This window comes from Octodon degus, unplaced genomic scaffold (assembly GCF_000260255.1).
Source record: "Octodon degus isolate 3935 unplaced genomic scaffold, OctDeg1.0 scaffold00022, whole genome shotgun sequence".
Lineage (NCBI taxonomy): Eukaryota > Metazoa > Chordata > Mammalia > Rodentia > Octodontidae > Octodon > Octodon degus.
In genome coordinates, this window is record NW_004524598.1 from 9147241 (window position 1) to 9170792 (window position 23552).

Sequence of the window (23552 nt, forward strand, 5' to 3'; positions counted from 1 at the left end):
GAGAAGAAGGAGAAGAAGAAGAAGAAGAAGAAGAAGAAGAAGAAGAAGAAGAAGAAGAAGAAGAAGAAGAAGAAGAAGAAGAAGAAGAAGAAGAAGAAGCAGCAGCAGCAGCAGCAGCAGCAGCTTATTTTGGCTTATAATTCCAGTCCATGGTCACTTGGGCCTGTAGCTCTGGGCCTGTGACAACACAGTGTATCATGGCAGGAGCACTTGGTGAAGGTCTGTTCACCACACAGAAGCCGGAAGCAGAAAGACAGGCAGAGGCAGGCGCTCTACAAGCCCCTTCTCCTGAAGGTCCCGTCACCTTCCAGTGAGACCACAGAGTGATGACCAAGCCTTTGATACATGGGTTTTTCAGGGACTCTCCAGAGGCAAATTGTAGCAAGTTTCATTAGTCAAATTAAATTTTAGTCATTTTAGGATAAGAAATTTCTGCTTTATTGACTAACTTCTACGTCTTTATATTGTTTTTCTTTGTGTTACATAAATTCTTTTTTGATTCAACTTTGGATTAATGAAACAAAAGAAATGATATTTAGGCTAGAAAAAGGCAGAGAGCAGGTCAGGTCAGAGTGGTTCCAACATCAAAAGTTGGGACACACAAACTCAAATCTGCTTGGAGAAAAAGAGATAAAAATCCAAGAGAATAATGGTGGCAATGTCTAGTCTATGACTTATACACACAATCTTTAAACAAGGGACCCTCTCCTAAAGAGCACACAGTCAAAGTGGGCTGTATGCACACAGCCTTCCAGAGACTAAGGGAGGCAAACAGCTGGCTACTGGCCAGCTTTCCTGATGCTGGGGAAAAATACCTCAAAACTTCAATGCCTGTAACTTAAGAGAGAGCTGAATTTTGGCTCACAGTGTCAGAGATCTGAGTCCATGCATGGCTGGCTCCAGGAAGAGCTTTAGGGTGAAAGGGTGGGGTGCAGGAAAGCTGCTCACCTCATGGGGTCTGCAAAGCAGAGCACCCCAGAGGAAGGAGCTAAGGGACCAGATGTAGTCTCCAAGGCCACACCCAAGTATGCTGTACTGACCCTCTAGGCAGGCCCTACATCAGCCTGAAATGGACAGTCAAGATTAACTATCAGCAGCCATAGGTAACTGCCTCATCTCTTTTAGCTGAATGATTTAGTGTGGCTAAAAATCTTTCAGAGACTAATGGAGATTGCATATAAAGCTCTGGGTTTCAACAACATCTAAGTTGAATCCTTCAAAAGTGGCATTCTACCCCACTCTCAAGTCAAGAGCACACCTTAACTCTATTTACAGTCTCGGGCTGCTTAGCTTCACATTAAACTCCCTTAAGATTCTTGTATCATAACCATGTACATCTTCTCAAAGAATGATTCCAGGTCAGATAATATGCTATGAAGTCACCATTAATACTAAATCTGTAACGCTTATAAGCAGTACCCGCCCTGTATGGGCTTGTACAGTTTGATATACCTTGAATGAGTTATATAGAAGCAAAAAGATGCAGATTTTTAACTGCTTTCCATTCTCTCAAGCTAATTAAAATATTGTCAGTAATAAGTGAGTCAACAAATAGGTAAGAACTCAGCACTCTCTTAAATGCAGTTGTACATCCAGTGTGGCAATGTCTTCTCTGTCTCTGAACCAACCAAGATTGTTGTTTATTTAAGACCCTGACCTGGAGCCGTGAGATAGCTTAGTGGAGTAAGCGCCTGCTTAGGCAAGCATAGAGACAAGTGTTCAATCCTTGGCACCACATGCAATGCCGGCCCCGCCCCTAGGTGCCCTGAACTGGCCACGAAGACTGTCTCATTGCTATGTTTATCAATAAAACTCTGAAAAGAAAAAAAAATTAAATTAAATTAAATTAAAAAAGTGTAAATTTTGACCAGTTTAAACAGAGACATTTTTTTCTTTATGAGGTCCTTTTCTTTTTTTAGTACTGCTGATTGAGTCCAGAGACTTTGCACAGCACTGTTCCCAGCTGTGTCCCCAGCACACCCTTCACACCCATGCCCGCAGCATCTCGCTGAGTTCCTAAGTTGCCCAGGCTGGGCTTCCCTCGAGATCCTCTGCCTCAGCTGCCCAGAGCACTAGGATCTTGGGCCTGTGCCATCACACCAAGCTGAGGCACTGACTCTTGGCCAATGATAAAAGTCTAAAATTCTGCCCTATTGCAGGTGCATTATTATGTAGAATTACTTTGTATTGAAGTTAAATCTATTCTTATCTTTTTTTCTTTTTAATTTATTTATTTATTTGGGGGGGCAGCTCAGCCCACCAGGGGGTGGGGCTGGCTGGCATGTGGTGCTGGAGGATTGAACCGCGGTCCCTGTGCTTTGCTAAGCTTGTTCTAAGTAGGTGCTTTAGACCACTGAGCCATCTCACCAGCCCCTTATCTTTTAAATACAAAATAATAATTTTAAAAAAGCATTAGAAATGATATAAAATTTCACTAAACAAAGTAATACGAATTCAACAATGGTTATTATATTGCATGACGTTATCTTCAAATTAGTTGTTTAGGCTATCAGATAAGTTAGATCTCTTTTAAATTCAGTAGTAGAACTATATATCTAATGAGTAAAATTGCATTTTTCAGCTTGTAATTATAGAAAAACATTCATTTCTAAACAAAAATACTTGGTTATTCTTTTTTAGTTCTCATATGAATAATATATGACATTTATATAGTAGAAGAGCAAACCAATATCAATACTATTGATGGGTAACAGTATAGTATACTAGGGAGCGTAGGGGTAATTGTGTTAATTCTTCATGTATCATTAAAAAAATTAAGACAAAGCTGTTAGGTAAATGAATTTATTAACATTTTAGATCCACACACATTTAACATGTCTATTAAGATATTACAAAAACTTACAATCTAATAGAAGCAGAGACTATTTATTTGAAAATATTAACTTCATATAAGTCTAAGCGCACTATTCTTAAACTATGTAATTGCTCAAACTGTACAAAGTGCTTGCTGCAGTAAGCTTTTTAAAAAGTAGTTTATCATGTTTATTTTACAATGAGAATTTATTTTCATAATCTGAAGACTAGTCTATTTTGATAATCTGAAGACTCCTTAAAGGAGTACTTCAAATAAAAAGCTAGAAATGTATAAAACACAAAAACTATCAGATAGTTTTTGTTTTTTGTTTTTTTTTTTTAAATTTATTTATTTATTTATTTTGTGTGTGTGGCCAACTCAGCCCACCAGGGGGCGGGGCTGGCTGGCATGTGGTGCTGGGGATTGAACCGCGGTCCCTGTGCTTTTGTTTAGCTTAGCTTGTTCTAAGTAGGTGCTTTAGACCACTGAGCCATCTCACCAGCCCCCAGATAGTTTTTTAAAGACTATATTATAGAATGAAATAATCATTGTTTTAGAATAATTTCTTCATTCACTCAGACTTAAATGACTCAGTTATTCAAAATATGTTTAAAAGACTCCCTCAGAAATTTCCAATACAGAAGATATTCAGATATTTTCTCAATACAGTGTTGTTCAGATAATTTCACACTTTTATTCCATATTTCATGAATTTGAGTTTTCACTTTCCTGTTTTTAAGGTTGGATAAGGGTTATCAACATTTCATCTTTTATTTAAAGAACATGGGGGCCTGGCCCTAGCTCAGTTCTTTGGGGCCGGGGAGATGGCTCAGTAGGATAAGCGCTTGACCAGCAAAAACAAGGATCTGAGTTCAATCCCCAGTTCCACCAAAAAAATAAATAAAATAAAAAATAAAGAACAGGGCAATAGGGGCCGGGGAGATGGCTCAGTAGAATAAGCACTTCCCTGGCAAGCACAAGGGTCTGAGTTCAATCCCCAGTTCCACAAAAATAAATAAATAAATAAATAAATAAACAAACAAACAAATAAAATAAGGTACAGGGCAATATTACAGTTTTGGGTCACTAATAAATCCCATAGCTGACAGTAAGTATGACCAGAACTCCAGGAGTAAGTGGCTTTCCAATTCAGGGGTAGGAGAGAGAATGGGTAGATCCAAGATCATCTCCCACCTTACTCAGTAATACCAAAGGGGTTTTTTGGTTTTTTTGCGGTACCGGGGATTGAACTCAGGACCCTCAGCTTGCCAGGCAAGCACTTATTCTACTGAGCTATCTCCTCAGCCTACCAAATGGTTTTGGCTTCAGCTTGAGGGCAAGAAGGGCTGTGGATTCCTGGGGATCTGTGTTATCCATGATCTTCATTACAGCAAATCAGAATCTGCAATTTTTCAAATGAATTCTGGCAGGAGAAGATAAATCCAGTCTGACTTTTTAGCTGGATGAGTACTACAAGCATCCTCCGTGAACTGGCAAAATCTTCAAAGTGCCTGGTGGAGCCAGGAGTCTGTCATGTGCTCCTCGTTGTCACACAGTGCATGTAACCTTGTAAGTGTCAGGCCTGCCAGATCCCTCCTGCGACTCCTCGAAGCCCACCTGTATATTTGTATAACATGCCCATCATGATTCCAGCTGCCACTGTGTTCAGGCCATCTCCTGCACCTCGTGTTTTCTCAATGGTAACACCAGATGCACTACAGAGCAAAACCAGAGAACCTGGAGTACTGGCCCACGGTGTCCCTTGCCTAGTCACTAAATTCAAAATCTGTACATTTCTTGGTTTGGAGCAGGCTACAGTCTGGGTTTCCTTCAATCCTAGCCAAAGACTGTTCATTGCCCCAAATGCAACCCCAATCATGTAATGTCGTCCAGTGGTAAAGAAGGCCAGTTCAAACCTGCCCCGGGTTTTATTAGCTCATCGGTAAAATGCACTCATCGGAATCCTGCACAAGATATCGTGGATCCACAATTTTTTTTTTTTCCAGTACTGGGGATTAAACTCAGGACCCTGTGCCTTATTCTACTGAGCTATCTCCCCAGCCCTATTTTTTTTTTTCTTTTTTTTCCCACAATTAAATAAGGAGACAAAGGGTTCGTACCAGTTAGCAGGACTCTGGCCAAATCTGCGTGGAGTAACCAGCTCCCCAGGCTCCCAAAAAGCCAGCCATGCCCCCTCCCTCCCCCTGTGGTTTTGCTGCCACTGCCCCCACGGCCCTCCACGGCACCACAGCAAACTTCTGTCCATCTCCTTCCACTGCCTCCAGCCGAGGTACGCAGCTGGGCTGCTGCTCCTAGGCAGCAGCGGGGAAACCCGTGTTACTTCTCCAGATAAAGTAAATCTTACTGGAATTTATCATCACTTCGGTGTAACTCAGGGGCCTGGTTTCCGAGGTTATCTACCACCACCATAGTCTCACTGCTGGCTCGCTGGGTTCAATCAACACAGACCTGGGCTCTGCCTGCCCCCCTGCCAACCAGGGACAGCAGAAACATGCCCTGGAGTGGTTATTTACTTTCTGCTTTTCCTCCTTTGCTTTTCATTTTTTTTCTATTTTTCTTCTTTTTGACTGATTGTTCCTGTGTTTATATGAGTGACAACACTGTTTCTAGTTTTGTTTTCTTCTGTTCCTGTTTCTGTTTCTTCTCCCTTTCTCCTGTCCTCTATACCAGTTCCCAAAGCTTATGTGATCTTCCTTTGCTTCTAAGTGAATGGATATTTGCCGTGCGTATTTTTCTGGTTTGTTTTAGATTGGGTGATATAACTACAAATCCTGTTCATACACTTAAAAGTTTGCAAATTAATGATTACCACAGGTCATTTTCAAGGGTGTGTCTGATGCTATTGTTACGACTGACTGTACTGCTCTAGCCAAGATGACATAACTGTTAAAATCAGTTGTTCTTCCTTCTATATCAAGAGTGAGACTCCCTGAGCATCATAAACAATACTACAGGCCAGTGCCAAAGAACTAAGGGGCAGGGCCAAACAGGCAGCAACTTCTCATCCCCAATAAACTGAAAAGGTAGGATCTTACAGCAGACACAAACCCTAAGTCAGCTACACCTGGAAGACATACCTGAGAAGTAGTAATTCCCTAAGGGTTCTGAACACTAGCAATAAAGATACCATAAACAATTTACAAGCATCAATGCAGGAATTAAACTGAGAGAGAGAGAGAGAGAGAGAGAGAGAGAGAGAGAGAGAGAGAGAGAGAGAGAGAGAAGCAAGGAAAGAGAGGAAAGAGAGGAAAGAGAGGAAGGAAGGAAGGAAGGAAGGAAGGAAGGAAGGAAGGAAGGAAGGCAGGCAGGCAGGCAGGCAGGCAGGCAGGCAGGCAGGCAGGCAGGCAGGCAGGCCGGCCGGCCGGCCGGCCAGATAGCTCAGTGGATTAAAGCACCTGCTTAGGTAGACATGTGGACTGGGTGTTCGATTCCAGCCTGCCATGCTGAGCCCCCTCCTGCCCTCAGGGCACGCTGAGATGACAAATGAGACTGGGCATGGGGGTGCACCTGTAATCTCAGTGCTTGGGAGGCTGAAAAACAGGAAGGATCACTACAAGTCCAATCTGTGTAGTGAGACCCTAAAGACCCTGTATTAAATACATTTAAAAAAAAAAACAAAAAAAGAACAGAAGATACAGAAGCAATGTGCAACCCGAAACTTCCTGCTCAGTGAAAGCAAACCCAGGAGGCAATAAGATGGGATAACTCAAAAGCCATTTACCTGCAATCTCTGAAGTGGTAAAAGTGGAAGTAATAAAATGGATGAGGCTCTAGAAAAAAAATCAAATCATAAATAATTTCTCAGATAACTACAGGGATGGCAACCATAATGAAGGGCAGGGTTAGCGAACCTAGCCAAGATACAAGTTAAAAAAGAATTGGGCTGGGGGCAGGGAAATGGCTCAATGGAATAAGCACTTGCCTGGCAAGCGCAAGGGCCTGAGTTCAATCCCCGGTTCCACCAAAAAAAAAAAAAAATTGGGCTGAGACATAGCTCAGTGGACTAAGCACCTAAACAGCAGTTCATAAATTTTAAGAGGCAAACTTAATATTAGCCATACTTAATGTTAGGGGACAGATAGCAGTAATTAATAATATGGTTTGAACACCCACAATTGGAAAATCCAAAATTCAAAATGATCCAAAATGTAAAACATTTTGAACACAAATGTGACAAAAACAGTAAATTCCATAACTGACCTCATGGGATGTGCTGCAGTTAAAACACTAAAGATGCTGTATAAAATTAACTACTTCAAGCTCTCTGTAAAAATGTATATGAGGGCTGGTGAGATGGCTCAGTTGTCTAAAGCACCTACTTAGAACAAGCATAGCAAAGCATGGGGACCAAGGTTCAATCCCCCAGCACCACATGCCAGCCAGCCCCGACCCCTGGTGGGCTGAACTGGCCACACACACACACACACACACACACACACGAATAAATAAAATTTAAAAACAAAATGTATATGAAATAATAAAATTTTGTGGCTAGACCTGGGTCCAATTCTCAAGAGATATAATTATGTATATGCAATTATTTTTAAATCCAAAAAAATTCAAAACACTTGTTATCTCAAGTATTTTATTTATTCATTTATTTTTGGTGGAACCAGGTGTTGGACTCAGGCCCTTACACTTGCCAGGCAAGCCCTTAATCCCAAGTATTTTAGATAAGGATTACTCCACCTAAAACAATTGTTTTATACAGTTCCTATTCTCATGCCTACTTGAAATTAACTCACTAGAGAGTTAATTTCCAATTTGTAGTTATGTTCAAACCATTAATTTAGAATTACCTTTCAAAAGGCTATTAATTTAACATAATCCTTTTTTGTATTTTTTGCATTTTAGGGAAGGGTCTACAGGGTGTTCAGGGTCTCACTACTAGATTGGACTCATAGTGATCCACCTGTTTACAGCCTCTCAAGAGCTGGGATTACAGGCACATGCGCCACCACACCCAGTCTCACTTCCCCTCTCAGCGCCCCAGGGATGGGGCCGGCATGGCAGGCCCCTGGCCCCGCACCTGCTTGCAGTCACTTTAATCCCCTGAGGTATTTGACCAGCACAATTTAACATAATCCTTAATTGGATTTTGAGAAAAAGGCTTTCCATACAGGGTATGAATAATGAAATTATAAAAATATGTAATCAAGACACTTTCCCTAAGAACCAAGACACTGCAAGCAGGCCACTAGCTGCATGAGAGATAGCGACACTCACAAGGTTAACACCTACCTTGTGGTCCCTCTCTGTCCACAAAGGTATTCTAGGTACTGCTTTGCGGCACAGCTACCTCCTACTGCCCAGAACCTGACCACCCCTACCCCTGGCCACCCTGGTCGGCCTTAGCTAACTCCCCCTCCCCTTCAGCAATTCTCTATCTCCCTCTAACAAACTCTCTGACCTGCAAGGTTAGACAGACTCGCTGGTCGCCGTGTGTTCCAGAACAGCTGAAGCCTGGGCTTGCCTGCTGCAGGAAGGGTGCGCTCTGCGCTGTTCGGGAAATCTGTAGTCCGGTGCTTTCTCCAGAAACAGCTTGCCAAACAGAAGTATTCCAGGACCTTCTTTCTCGAACAAAGAAGTGGATGAAATAAGCTCAAAATGGTGCTAAGAGTTTGTTTCAAAGTGAGGGGTGGGGGATAGGAAGAACTGGCTCTGCAGAGAATACTGAGGCCCAACAGAGATAAACGGATAAGAAGCGACAACTGCATCCTCTGCCTGGATACATCTCTAGTATGGCGTCTACTTCTCCTGGCAGCTCCTGAGCTTGACATAGGGGTCCTGAGGGTTATCTGGTGCCACCCTGGGGTCTTGCAATTTACAGGCCCAGCTCAGCTTCACAGAGATCCTGTTTTCAGCCTCCCCAGCACCAGTATTACAGGCATGTGCCACCATGCCGTCTCAGCGGCCAGCTCAGCACGCCTGGGGACAGGGCCTGGTGGCATTCCCCTCCACCCTCCCATGCCTCATCCGGTGCTTGCCTAAGCAGGCGCTTAGTCCTGGCAGGATGTTCTTAAGACTGAGGTAGCTTGATTGCTTTAGGCAATGAGGCCTCATCCAGCCCTCCCATATATGATCAGTTTCCAGCTTCAGGGGCTCCTAACACTTAACCATTTCTTAGGTAAATGTCAGGTAATTGGGTGTGGTGGCACACACCTGTAGTCCCAGCACTCTGGGAGGCTGAGGCAGGAGGATCAAAAATTGAAGCCAATATTCCAAAATCTTTGAAAATTTAATCCAAAATGTGAAGACCAATAAACAAATGGTAGCTGAAGCTCAGTGCGTTAATGGAAGTTTTAACAAAGTCATTTAGGAAACATACCTTTAAAGTATAAGGGTAAAGAAATTTATTCCAAAAGAAAAACTATAATTACAAAAGAAGCAGTCTCCTAAATTCAAATGACAATGAAGATCACTCGTAAGCATACGGGAATTTACTCCAGAATTCATGTATTTATTTGTATTTCTTGTCATAACACAGCCCAATAACTTCACTGGCATATGAAAAATAAAACATTAAAAAATCTGAATTATATTAAAAACAATTAAAGTGAAATAATGTAAAATGCCAAAGATTAAAAAGCTGTATTTCTAGACAGATTGTCAGTTCAACTTTAACATGATAAATCTGTGACCATATTCTAGTAGATATATCAATGTTAATTAGAAATTTTGAATTAAAACAGGAACAAAATATAATAAACTCAAAAGTGGCTCAGATGTGAGTCGTACATAAATACTAGCGCCCCACATTGGGACGCAGAACACAGGGTTACGCAGCGCTGTCCTGTATGCCAGCTGCAACTCCACAGTCTGGTCTCACAGGGAACTTTATCAAGATGCAAAGGAACCATTAACAGCAGGATATTCTCCAATTTGCTTTTTAAAAGTATATTAATCATATCCAAACAACCATTTTATAGGAAACTGGGGACATTTCACAAACAACAGGATATATCAGTCTGTTGGAACACCAATTAATAATCACAGAGTATTTTATCGTTTTAGAAAACCTGGTTGTTTGGGATGCAGACATCTGTAGAAGTAATTTAAAACATTTCGTAGAGAAACTTAAAAATTGAGGGACTGGGGAAGATGGCTCAGTAGAATAAGCGCTTCCCTGGCAAGCACAAGGGCCTGAGTTCAATCCCCGGTTCTGCAAAATAAAAAAGCTAATTAGGAGACTAAATCTGTGTAGGAACCAGGTATCTCGGGCCTTTTCAGTCCAAGCTGCAGCTTCTGTTGATGCCCTCGCCTCTGATCAAGTTCTAAACGGTGATATAAAGAGTTAAACAACCCCTGGGCAAGAGGCAAATCCTACGGCAGCAGATAGACTGTGTCCCAGTGTGAGGCCAAGCCTAAGTGGGGACAAGAAACTTCTACTGCACAGTGAAAAACTGGCAATGAACTGTATTAATTAAGGCCAGCACGCCAGGACATCTAAATCGCTTCCTTTGTGTTTTCAGTTTATAAGTTTTAAATTTTATCCCACAACACAATTTTATTATGACATTAATCAAAGAGAAATCAGTTTTATTTTACTATAAAGAACAAGGGTGGGCAAGCTTTGTTGTTAAGTGCAGATAATAAATATTTTAAGTTTTGTAGGTTGCATCATTCAGTCCCTGTTGCTTTTTACAATCTTCAAAAATATAAAAACTATTCTTAGCACACTGATTGTATAAAAGAACAGGTTGTTTGTTTAATCAGGCTCTTGTGTAGACCCCTGAAAAAGAAGAAAAGCGATTTTTAACCCTTCCAAAAACAAGCCCTCTCTTTCTTGGAAATATAGAGCAGCAATTAGGAGTGCTCCGAGCACTACAAGGACAGTGATCTCATCTAACTTTCCAAGTGGCGAACTGGTAGATCAGGGCCCAAAAGATTCGTGTATACCAGAGAAGACAAATGCATGCTGTCCTTCCTTGTTCACTTCTGTACAAGACCTTCCTTTACACCAGAGTCCACCAGAGCTTTAATCACAGCATAAAATATGTTACACCAGGTATTCTATCACATTCTTGTATCGTGTTCAAGAAATTCACCCTAAACGAGCCACGAAAAACTTGTAATGCGTAATAAATACTGGGCTAGCACGAGACTTAAGGAGCTCAGAATTCTGCGCTGTCCAGTGAGTCACGCGGGCTTCCAAGTGGGGACGCTGAAGATTTCAGAGAGCAAAGTCGGTGCAGACAGCAGTCCTCACTCAAGTCCTCCTCGAAGGGCCTGGGCTGCCACAAACACCTAAGAGGAAGAGTCCAATCCCATCTGCTGAGACTGTTTCCTGTCTCCATGCATTAGGAATTACTTGAATGTCTCCTTAGAGGTAATTACATGTAAAAAAAAACCTCATTTTCCTTCACATGGTAAAAACAAAGCTTATTCTTTGTACCAAGTTTCTAGTTTCTCATAAGCATGTGTGATTAAAAATCTACTATTAAAAAATAAATAAATTTTAAAAAATAAAAGTCTACTTACTAGTAAAGAGTTCTAAACCTAAGCAATTATAGTCAGATATTTGAAATAAACTGCCTAAATTTAGAGCATGAACTTTAAAACTACTTTTGAGAATGTTTACCACTCCTATCATAAAACTCTTTCACAAGTGTCAATACAGAGAATCAGGAGCAGCTCTGAAAGTGGGAGGGTGACCTTTGACTTCCACCTTTGATGTTCCTGCTGATGTAGACCAGCATTAGGGTCTCACTATGCAGCTCATAAGCAGAAGACAAATAACCCAACTAAAAATGGATCAGGCATCCACAAGTGTCAATACAAGGGTTGAAATTCTCTGGACCTTTACTAGTATACAACATAAAACTTTGTCAATTATTCTCAGGGATAAAAATCATGTATCATCTAGCTTGTTTAGGAAATGGTATCACATCCAACTCCTGAAATACCACAATTCCAAGTGTAGACATGTAAATATTTTCATTTTAGATTTGTGTTTTCTCTATATCTTGTCCTTAACACATTAAGAAAGTCTTCTGCCTTTAAGATTGAAAAATAAACATGCTTTTATAAAAAGATTAAAGAAAAAATTATCACTTCCTCTTAATGATTCATAATTGACTTTTAAGTCTTCCTTTTATTCTACCGTATTTAAAAACTCTTCTTCTTGAAGTTTCAATTTAAAATCCTCTCTGATTTTTTCCAGCAACCCTGGCTTAAAAATAACGTCCAACGCAGTCATTGCCAGAGCTTTGGCCACACGTAAAGCATAGAACTGAGCTTTTTGTGAGCCTAAAAGATAAAAAAAAAAATGAATTAACATATCTCCATGTTATTAAAATTAATTCCTCAAGTTATCTCTCAATATCTGAATCACCTCTCCAACTACCTACTAAAACACAGCACTCTGGCAGGTGATCTCAGGTAGTGAAATAAGAAAGCACAGAGAAAAAGCACACACCAACCACTTATGTCCGAACCTTACCTGCAGCTTCCGTGTACTGCTCAGTATGGTTCAAGGCATCAGAGCCAATGTAAAAATAAGGATGAATTCCAGGAACAACGAAAGTAACATTTCCAAAATCAGTAGATCCTTGGAATACACAAGTTACAGAACACATATTTGGTTAAATACTCTTGAATGAGGAAATTATAACCAGAAACCTGTACTCAGCTATAGTTCTCTTCCTTTTTAGAAGACATCTAGCTCAGCAATCTAAGTGTCTGCCTGGCAAGTACAAGGACCTGGGTTTGATCCCTGAAATTGGACACAGTGGTACACGCCTGTAATCCCAGCACTGGGGAGGCTGAAACAGGAGGATCGCTACAAGTTCTAGCTGCGTAGTGAGATCTTGTACCAAATACATCTTAAAAAAAAAAAAAGAGAGACACCTAAAGAAGTGAACTTCTTTGCTAGACATGCTGGTGCATGCCTGTAACCCCAGCGCTCAAGGAGGTTGACACAGGAGGATAGCTGTGAATTTGAGGCCAGCCTGAGCCTGAACTGCATAGTGAAACCCTATCTCAAAAAAAAAAAAAAAAGAAAGAACTTCTTAAGAGAGTGGGCTGTGTGCTCAAGCTCTCGCTGCCTCCCCTCCCACTTCTTTGCTTCCAGCTCCATCACTGCCCCACAGACCTCATCTCCTGGACCCGCTCACCAGCCCCAATGGCTACTCTCACCTGCCCTCTCAGTACCACTCCAGGGCTGCCTGCTCCTTGTCCTCTCATGTGGACTCAGACTTGTACTTTTCCCTACCTGGCTTTCTCTGACTATTCTATCTCCTCCTCAAGATCCTTCCTTTGCCATATCTTAAATGCAACTGATCCCAACACTTCACTTGGGGCATCTTCTCTCTTTGTGAACTCTGAAAAATCTCATTAATACCTGTCTTCAATTACCTCCACATATTAGCAAGTCCTAAATCTCCAATATAGGTATCTTTCGGGGTTCCAAACTCAAAAGGCTATTGAACAGTTCCACTTAGAAATTACACAAGCACCTCAAATGTAACTAGCTAATTACATACCAACCTACATAGTCCATCTGTTCTTGAATTTCTTTTCTCAGTGAATGACATGACACACTATGTTTATAACTAAGTCCTTTCTGTCTACTTCATTAGTATTTCTTATATTTAGGAAACATATATCTAGCTTGCAGATGTATTAGTAATAATATACTTAGGAAAGGAAATAAATCTAAAATAAACCCAAGTATGATTATTTAAATTCTAATAACCATCTGTTACTTCTTAGAATCTGAAAATGCCCTAGATAAGTACTTAATAAGCTGTGATGACTGAGAACAAATTTAAATTTTATTTCCCATTTTATTATTTTACTTCAAAATTAGGTGTGAATTTAAATACTAGGAATATTTAAATGTAGACCAAAAAGTAGGTTGGTTATTGTTCAAAACAAATCTGTTAATTTGACATTTTACCCTCAGCAAAGAGTATACTAGCTTCTCTCCTCTACCTATTAAGTGTAAGAAAATACCATTTAAAACAGTAGCAGTACCTCCTCACCTCCAACCATTAAACAAAACCATTTGACTAAAGATGGCATTTTTCTTCCTCAAAAAGCTAAATAAATAAAAGAACTTAATTACCTGAAGGGCCATTCAATATTGTATCTTCTGAAATGAATTCTATACCCAGTTTTTTTCCATTCTCCATATATGTTTTCCATAGGGTCTTATTGGGCAGAACATTGTAATAATCATGTGCTCCACCTTTAATTTCAACCTAATAAAAATTACAAAACAAATTTTCAAATAAAAAACTAAAATTAAGTAACTTCAAATAAGAGCTGGTTTTCAAACAGAGATATATTAAGAGAAGGCACTTTCCCATCCAGATATAGCCTTTCAAATCTCTTACTTTAAAATGTGCTTTTTGTATTTCTTATAAAGACAGTTCATAAAACCCTATCTTATTACATATACACCAAACCTTATAATGTCACCAAGCTCTATACTTCTAGCAAATGTCAACTTCAATCATCTAAAAAGGGCTTGGGGAGCACCCAAAAACTTCCATTTTGATACTAGCACTCAAGGAATTTTTTGATACAGATGGTCAAAAGCCCACTGCTTTGTGAGCAACACTGCTCCTGGTTTCATCTCCAAAAGAAAGAAATTCTGTATTGTAAACATTCAACATACAAACAGACACCAACACCACTGCCAGATCTGAAAAGGACCCTGAGAAACACAGAACTCTCACAATGAAGATGAGCCAACTATGGTCCTCATTGATTAATTCAAGTATAGGAAAACACAGAAGCAGTTTATGTATGCCCAGTTACATAGACTCACAGGCTGAACTTGGAATCAAAATGGGCACTATTCTCTCAAACTGAATATCAAACAGCTAACAAAAAGTTAGTCATAAAATAACAGTGTTCACATCTATTCTTGGCACTAAGGCAGAAACAATGCCAACATAATCAGACCTTCCAAGGCAGTCAAAATGTAAGGAATTATTAAAAGACAAAAATATAGATTCAAATCTAACAACAACAGCTCTATACTCAGAGAATATTGCACATTTTCAGATATTAGCTAATGATAATAGTTCAGTATGTATTATATAGAGTCCCCCTCTCCTAAGCCTCTTGCACTCACAGGTGGGGTTTTTCAGAATTAAGGGGATCAGGGTGCGTGATACTGGAATTAAGACTGTGTGGCACTAAATTAGTCCACTGTTGAGTTTAGCAAAGTTCTCAGTGTACACAATAGGAAGGCCCACCCTAGGTGAGTGACACATCCCAAAAAACTGGTAGCCTGAATGAAATAGAAGGGAAGGGAAAGGGAGGCTTGCTGTCGCTGCCACTTCCTGTCTACCCTGCCATGGACTGTTTCTCCTCTCATTCCCCTCTGTCCTGCCACCCTGCCTTAAACCCAGTAAACTATATGAAGTAAAATCTCTATAAACTATGAGCTAAAATAAACCTTTCTTCCTTTAACTTATAGGTATCAGGTATTTTTTCCAGCAATGAAAGGTAAGCAAGACAATTTTATATGTAAATATTCAAAATACTGCACATAATGTCTTAGTCACTCTTCTCATTGCTGAGACAAAATACCTGACAGGGAAGAAAGGTTTATTTTGCTCACAGTTTGTAGAGGTTTCAGTCCATAATCCACTGGCTCCAAAGCAGGGTGGCACACGGCAGAGGGGCAACAGTTCATGGTGGTGGAAGAGAGCAAAAGCAACAACTGAGAGCAAGAAAAGCCTCTCTCTGTCCCTTATGTCATATCCAGTCTACTGGGATTAGGGCAGTGCCAATCCAACCAGTGCACTGATCCAGAAATCACCCACCCTTAATCCTAACACTGCACTATGAATCAATCACATGCTCAAGAAAAGCCCACCCCCCCATGACCGCATGGCAGGCGGACATCTAGACACAAACCATAATATAAAGTTTTACACTTTTACCTTTGCTAACTACATTCTCTGTGTGAGAATTCTGTCCTTTTCATTCTGTCCTTCATATATCTAAGAGTACTAAGACCATCCTTCACAGCTCAATTCAGATGTACAGTCTTCCATGACACCTTCCTTCAGTCCCAGTACACAGCTTTCCCTTCTCAGATCTTTCCTGCCACTGACTACCCATGCTATTCCTAGAACACTTAGCACCACTGTCTAGGCATTACTGCTACTGTGAGGCAACGCTACTATGTTAATAAATTTTACTTCACTAGACTAGTAAGTACCAGAAAATCTCAGTAATACATATAAAGGCTAGATTCTTAACTTCTTCACAATGTCTGATTTAACTCTCACAAGAACCATAAAGTAGGTTATGGTATTATCCCCATGTTTTCAAATAAGAAAACAGAGGTCTAGAGATAATAAATAATTCTAAAGGCTACAAAATTAGCAACACTGAGAGACACAGGTCAAGACCTATCTAACTACACTAAGTGCAAGATTCTTATTTTATGTAATTCTAAAACTCATCCTACTTTACATAATAGCCTGATACTTAAATATTACTGACTTTACTGTTCAACTTAACAAAACATCGTGATTACTTTGTGTCTATTTTAATTTCCAATCCAGCAAGCCATAAGTATTTATACACTTTCATATTACTATACCAGAAACAGTTTTCATAGATTTTTGTCATAAAAGTTTCTTCCTAGGAACTACCATACATAAAGCAATTCCCAAAGTACATCTGAAGATAAGGAAGACTATACCTGCAAAAAGGCAAGGATTCTAGTGTAACAGTATTCACATTCAAATTACCGTAATTACTGTATAAAGCAACCTCTAGTTTTCATATTACAGAAGTTGAGTAAGATACATAATAAATAAAGGCATTTACATTAATTATTCAGTCAACTCATTTTGCATATTCAAGACCTCATCAACAAATACAACACCCTGGGTTCAATCTCCAGCAACAAAAGCAACAACAAAAACCATTACCCAAATGAAAAAGAGGTAAGTTAGGTTTCAATCTAACTTAATAAAAACAATCCCAGGGGCTGGTGAGATGGCTCAGTGGTCTAAAGCACCTACTCAGAACAAGCTTAGCAAAGCACAGGGACCATGGTTCAATCTCCCAGCACCACATGCCAGCCAGCCCCGCCCCCTGGTGGGCTGAGCAGGCCACACACACACACAAATAAAATTAAAAAATAAAAACAATCCCAACCCACATATATATATCTGATTATAATTAACTTTGAAAATTTCTTACTGTACACCCAGTGGCCAAAGCTGCAGCTCTGAAGCAATCTTCCACCTTTTTAGTCAAAACTTGAAGTTCTTTCATTGAGGGTGCACGTAAGTAATAAATTAATTCAGAATAGGAGGGAATGATATTGGGTTTTATGCCACCGTTTTTTATTATACCTATAAAAAGAACAAAATTACTGGAATTAAGCTTGGTGGTTGTTATTTTAAGGTTAAATATACTCAAAAATAATTTAAATTTATTAGCTTTACTGATATAATAAAAATGCTGATATGTTGTACAAATTTTGATATAGAGGATGATTATTTCCCAGATAATAGGAAAAAAACTGACTATGTGTACTTTCTTCTAAGGAATCTAGATATGGTTAAGAAATTACGATGAAGGTGTGTGATGTGGCTGAGTAACAAGAGAACTTGCCTATCCAAAAAAAAAAAAACAAAAAACAACTTTTGGGGCTGGGGAGATGGCTCAGTAGAATAAGCGCTTGCCTAGCAAGTGCAAGGGCCTGAGTTCAATCCCCAGTTCCGCAAAAAAAAAAAAAGAGAGAGAGCTTGCCTAGCTGGTGTGACACCCTCAGCTTCATCCCAGTGCTACCAAAAAACCAAAAATTCCCACAAAATTATAATCTAGACAGGAAGCAGGTACAATTCCAATTATAGACTGACTGTAGCCTACAGCAAAATCAAAGAAAGAATATTTATGTATAACAGTTTCCTACATCATAAGAAATAAACTAAAAAATAAAAATTGTACCTTCAAGATGGTACTTTATTACTGTATATTATGGTGATACACAAAATTTTAAATTATCATATTCAGGATTTAACAGTACTTTGGTTTTAAATTACATCTTAAGTTGAGGAAATCACAAAACCTCTCATTGTTAAGACAGGAGAAAAAAAAAAAGACAAGAGGAAAAAAAAACATTAACAAAGAAAAAAAAAAAAGGACAGGAGAAAATCAACTCCAACTTTTAAATAACCACAGAAAGAATATAATTACATACCTCAAACCCTCTACGTATTACTGAAAAGTGGACCATTTTTATCTATGTATAATAGTCCTAGCTTCCTACCACATGTAAACACTGTAGTACCTGGTCATATGATTTCCTGAAAATATGGTTAAACTTTTTAAATATATATATCTGAAGCACATAAATTATTTCCAAGTGGTTTTTTAAAAATCAAATATTACATAATTATGGAGCATTGAAATACATTAAACACCATCTATTTTGCAAAGCATTTGGCATTCATACCATGAACTCTCCAGGTTGGTTTCATTTGCTGTCTTAACACAGACAGATTGTTGTAGGCAAGAACAGCAGCATCTAAGGCATTTACTCCTTCCCAAGGGTAAGCAGCAGCATGAGATGCCTTTCCATAGTATTTCACAGTTACACTAGGAAAAGATCATCTGAAATTACTTTCTCCAGTATCCCTAAAGCAAAAAAATCCATTTGGGCATGGAGGCACACACCTATATTCCTTCCCACACAAGAGGCTGAAGCAGGAGGATCACTATGAGTTTGAGGCCAGCCTGGCCTCGTAATGAGTTCAAGGCCAGCCTGAACTATGTCTTAAAAAATTAAAAATGCATGGAAAATTACTGTTATTCAAAATTAATTCAGACTGCTAAAGTTTTGATTTACAAATCACTTATAGCAAAAACACTGTAAGTACCTTTTATCTTGAGACAGGGTCCCACTACTGCCTAGGTGGGGCTCGCTCTCAATTCACCTGCCTCAGCCTCCCAGCAAGCTTGAACTACAAGGCGGGTCTGATATAGGGTCTTGCGATACTCCCCGGGGTAGTTTTAGACTCAGGAACTCAAGTAATCCTCCTACTTTCCTGGAACATGCTACTGTACCAAACTCGATTTACTTTTTAAATGTGTAAATGTGAACATTTAATCTCTGATTTATTTATTTACTTCTACTGTACATGGCACAGGGTCTCACTATGCAGCTCAGATTCGTAGTGATCCTCCTGTTTTCAGCCTCCCCAGCACTGGGATTACAGGCATGTGCCACCACAGGTGGTCTCAATGGCTGGCTCACCATGCTTGGTGGGTGTGGAAGGCTGGAGGGTGGAGACTGGCACAGCATGTGGTGCAGGGGATCGAACCCTAGTCCCTGCACTTGCCTAAGCTGGCTTTTAGTCTGCTAAACTATCTTGCCAGCTCTTAGTCTCTGATGCAGATGTAGAAGTACTCCACAGCCTGTGTTCCACTCACAAGTTTATCTTCAGCTTGGTCACTTACTCATGTTCAGCCACATCTAGTAGATAAGCAGCATCCTCTTGGGATGGATGGGCCATAAAAACAACATCAAGGTTCTTAAAAGCACCTGCTTCAATTAAATCAATTTTGCCACCACCATCTTCTTCTGCAGGGGTTCCCAAGACAATTACCTAAAAAGAAATACCTATATCAGAGCAAAACAACAATAACAAGTCCTAGTAGGGAACTACCAACTAGGTTCTCTAACATATGCACTCATAATCTACATACAAGCCTTTAAACTATGGAGAGGTTTTGTTCTATGCTTCTACAGTCAGTGTACCTATATAATTTTTACGCTAATGTGGTGCAAAGAATTAAATAGCACATTTCCCCAATATTTTTAACAGCAAGATTTTTGTTTCAAAAGAAATGACTACTTAGTTCCTCAAAAATTGTTAGGATCTAGACCTTAAGGCTTATTCATGGCTAAGCTATTTAGTGTACGTATGTAATCTGCAAGCATGTCATTTGTACAGACCTTTCCAAGGACGTAGTTATCCTCACAACAACCCTGTGAGGTAGGTGAGTGATCTTTTAGAGGAAGGGTGATTTTGAGAAAGAGTAAAGTGTCATGCCCCGGGTCACAGAACAACTCTTCAGGCAGAGCTGAGATTATTTTGTATAGATTATCTTAACCTTCAGGCCTCAACTACCTACTTTAAAAGTTTTAACTCATCCATCCTTTATGAAGAGCATCAAACAAATCTTAATACCATGGTTAAATAGCCAACTGTTACACAAACTTACTAAATTCGATTCCACCAATTCAATCAGGCAGATTTACTGGTCACCAAACACCTAATTAAACAAAAAAGAACTTTACAGAATAAACATTTTACTTTGATATTTAGCTTAATTTCTTCAAACAATTTTAAAAACCTAAGAAAATATGTATAAACAACTAAAACAATGAAACAAGCTAGAAGTGTCTTGGCTCACAGAGAGAATTAACATAAATTCCATTTTTAGATAAAACAGTTAACCTTGCTGAACCTGAGAACGACTTGAAATTCGCTGTTAGTGCAGTTCTCAAAGTCCAGCTTTCTTTATAAATTACACCCAAACTCCTAAACTGCTCTTTACTCTTTATCTTTGACTTATTAAATCTGATGAATCTCCAGATGACAGCACAGAACCTTTACAAACTTGATTAAAGGTAAGTCCAGGTTTTCATCCAATGATAAGGGCCTTTCCCCTCCATAAAACAAAACCTTACCAAATGCAAAAACAAGCCCACAGAGGCACGAAGGAGCTCTAAGCCTAAGAGGTCAGGCCTTAAGAGATGGAACTGTTAGAACAAAAAAGCTACTGACACTGGGAAAAAAAATTTTAAAAACGGCTAAAGAACATTAAAACATTTGGCTTCCCCTTAACCTGAGTGATGATGGGTGAATCTTAGGTACCACAAAACGAAGCCCACATCATCTGGAAAAACAGAGTAGCACAAGATTAAACTTGTCTGACAAATATAAAGGACATTCGCCTGTTAAAAGAATCCAGATATTAAAACTGAAATAAAAAATTAAGACAAGAATAAACTCATCAAAGCAGTAAACATATTTGCTTTTGCATGTGTACGCTTCTGGAGGTTTGGTGGCTCCTGCGACTGAAAACTTCGAGTTGCCAATTACTCAGATTACAACAGCTCCTTGGACTGCCGCAAACCAAAGAGTTTTGGGAGCCTGTAAAGTGGGCTTGCTAGGTTTTCCTACAAAATCACTTCTTCCAGGCTTTACACAACCTTGGTAGCAAACAACAGTGGCCAATCAGTTACCTAAAACGACCCATAACACTCACAACGAAAACCGGGCTTGGTTCCAAGTTGTTTCCTAAGAGTTCTGTGAGTTGTTTACAAACGCAGAGCTGGAAGCCGCCCGGCGCGGGCAGCCCCGAGCGGCCGGTTCGCGCCCCCGCAGCTGCCCCTGCACCTGTCCGGCCCCATCTCACCTTCACGGGCGGCGGCGGCCCCGGCGGGCTCTCCAGGGCCGCCCTCAGCCCCAGCGCGGCCGCGGCCCCGACCTCGGCGATGAGGTTGTGGCCGCAGGCGTGGCCGATGCCGGGCAGCGCGTCGTACTCGCAGAGGAAGCCCAGCGTCAGCGCGGGGGCCCCCGGAGGCGCCCACTCGGCGCGGAAGGCCGTGGGCAGCAGGTAGTGCGGCTGCACCGCCCAGGACGCGGCCGGCGGCTCCTGCTCGAAGAAGCGCGTCAGCAGGCCGTGGGCGCGGTGCTCCTCGTAGGCCAGCTCGGGCTCGCTCCAGATGCCGCGGCTCAGGGCCCCCAGCCGCTCGGCCGCCTCGTCGATGCGCTCCGTAGCGCGCAGCTTCAGCAGCTCCAGCAGCTCCACCAGCGACAGCTCCGAGAGGTCGCCGCAGGCGCCACCCTGCACCGGCCGCTCCTCTCCAGGTCTCATTGCGTCCAGCCTCTGCGCTTAGCCGGCCCGCCGGCCGAAAGCACCCACTGCGCCTGCGCACACCGCCGGCGGCCCTGAGCGCTCCGGGGCAGCAAGCAGGTCACACTAACTGGCCTCCCGGGAGCTCCGCCCCCAGCGCCTCAGCCAGTAGGGGACGGCAGGGGGCGGGCCGGAGGCGGAGCATTGTGGAGAAGGCGGGACTCAGCGCTTTACTGTCTAGGGTCTCTGACTGTCCAGGCTGTTGAATCGTGCTCCAAAATCATCGCTACTTTTCATTGTTGCTTATTTTCCCTAGAAGCACAAGTAGAATGGTTTTGGTTTTATTGGTGAAGCACTGTCCTCTGAATAATGCCTCCTTCTTATACATACATATACATACATACATATATACATATATATTAATGGAACAATTAATATATTGTTATATGCGGGTTGTGGTGGCGCATGCCTGTAATCCCAACATTTGGGAAGCTAAGGCAGAAGTATAAAACAAGATCCTATCTCAAAAAACAATAACAAAAGCAAAGCAGAATGGTCATCTTGGGGCTGGGGAGATGGCTCAGTAAAATAAGTGCTTCCCTGCCAAGCGCAAGGGCCTGAGTTCAATCCCCGGTTGGGGGGGGGGGCAGTCATCTTCTAAAAGATGACCTCAATAGAAATGCTATACAAAGACTACAGACTTCATCTTTCTGTTGGGTTTGTTTGTTTTGTTTTTTCTTTTCCGGTGGTACCAGGAATCAAACTCAGGATCTTGTGCTTTTCAGGCAAGCACTTATTCCACTGAGCTATCTCCCCAGCCCCAGACTTCATATACTTAAGGTTTTGGTACTGCCCCTCTTTTCTGTTCCTTGAGGCTGTACTGTTCAAAAGCTGCAACTACTTTATGTATCTTTTTCATTAGAACAGAACCTAACATCTAAAAGATCACCAGTGTGTTAGCTATACTAGAGTTATCTGAATAGAGTGGGGCTCAGAATTTAGAATGTTAAGAAAAATCAAGTTAAAAATATGTATGGCAGGGCCGGGGAGATGGCTCAGTGGAATAAGTGCTTCCCTGGGGAGTGCAAGGGCCTGAGTTCAATCCCTGGTTCCGGAAAAAAAAAAAAAAAAAATAATAATAATAATAATATATGTGGCAATGTTCATACTATTTTGTCGATGTGGACATTTGTTTTGATAAGTATCAGCTTTGAAAGGTAACATATGACTAGGCTCATTTACGATTTTAATTGGTGCTGAATTCAAGTAACATGATATGTACAGCTGGTGTTCACATTATAACTAAGTTTTAAATTACCCCGCAAAGAGATCAAGATGTCATGCTCTTGTTTTTCTTACACCGTAACATAAAGCCTGAAAAACTGCTGATGATTATATGCCTATTAATAACACCATGGAGATTTACTGAGGTTTTCCTAATCCTGAGGTTTTCCATATCATGAAAACCCCCTACCAGCTATTCCTCCTCTACCATCTCTTTCTTCAGTTCATCACAGCTAGGTTAAGAGAAAATATATGAATATAAAAAGCTAAATGTACCTTTGAAAAGAAGTTTGCAGGAAGCTAACATACAGGAAAATGACTAAATATTGTTTTTACTATTTATATGTTCAGTGCCAGAGTAAACACTGCATCCTAACATTAAGTGAAAATTAAGGTTTCTCAGCACCCTAGCTGAAACTCACCCCTAAAGGCAACAAACATGATATTAAGTTCCCAGACCTTCTCTGACAAAAATTCTCCCCTGTGTCTATGAGATTCACTAGTATTGTGTTTGGTTATTTGGCTAAAAGCCCAGGGTCCTATTAGAGGGCTCACAGTGAAAACAATGGGCGAAATTTGT

At 40.6% G+C, this 23552-nt stretch overlaps 1 protein-coding gene and 1 pseudogene across 1 annotated transcript; both read right to left on the minus strand.

The window, feature by feature from the left end:
- Window positions 1–4317: 4317 nt before the first annotated feature.
- LOC101561083 lies at window positions 4318–5193 on the minus strand (annotated as a pseudogene).
- Window positions 5194–11313: 6120 nt separating this feature from the next.
- Window positions 11314–21785, minus strand: Pm20d2 (peptidase M20 domain containing 2). The gene is made up of 7 exons (XM_004628213.2): window positions 21248–21785; window positions 19280–19428; window positions 18276–18418; window positions 17015–17169; window positions 13905–14040; window positions 12279–12386; window positions 11314–12085 (listed from the first exon to the last, which is right to left on the minus strand). The coding sequence occupies exons 1-7, from the start codon at window positions 21707–21709 to the stop codon at window positions 11931–11933; spliced, it is 1308 nt and encodes a 435-aa protein (XP_004628270.1). The 5' UTR covers window positions 21710–21785; the 3' UTR covers window positions 11314–11930.
- Window positions 21786–23552: the final 1767 nt, after the last annotated feature.

Excerpts from the sequence above, each read along its gene's own strand:
- Pm20d2 (XM_004628213.2), bottom strand. The coding sequence starts at position 21,709 with ATGAGACCTGGAGAGGAGCGGCCGGTGCAGGGTGGCGCCTGCGGCGAC. Across the intron at positions 19,429-21,247 it reads GGCCGCCGCCGCCCGTGAAG|GTAATTGTCTTGGGAACCCC; the intron begins GTGAGATGGGGC and ends ATTTCTTTTTAG. Across the intron at positions 14,041-17,014 it reads CTTTGGCCACTGGGTGTACA|GTTGAAATTAAAGGTGGAGC; the intron begins GTAAGAAATTTT and ends AATTTTTATTAG.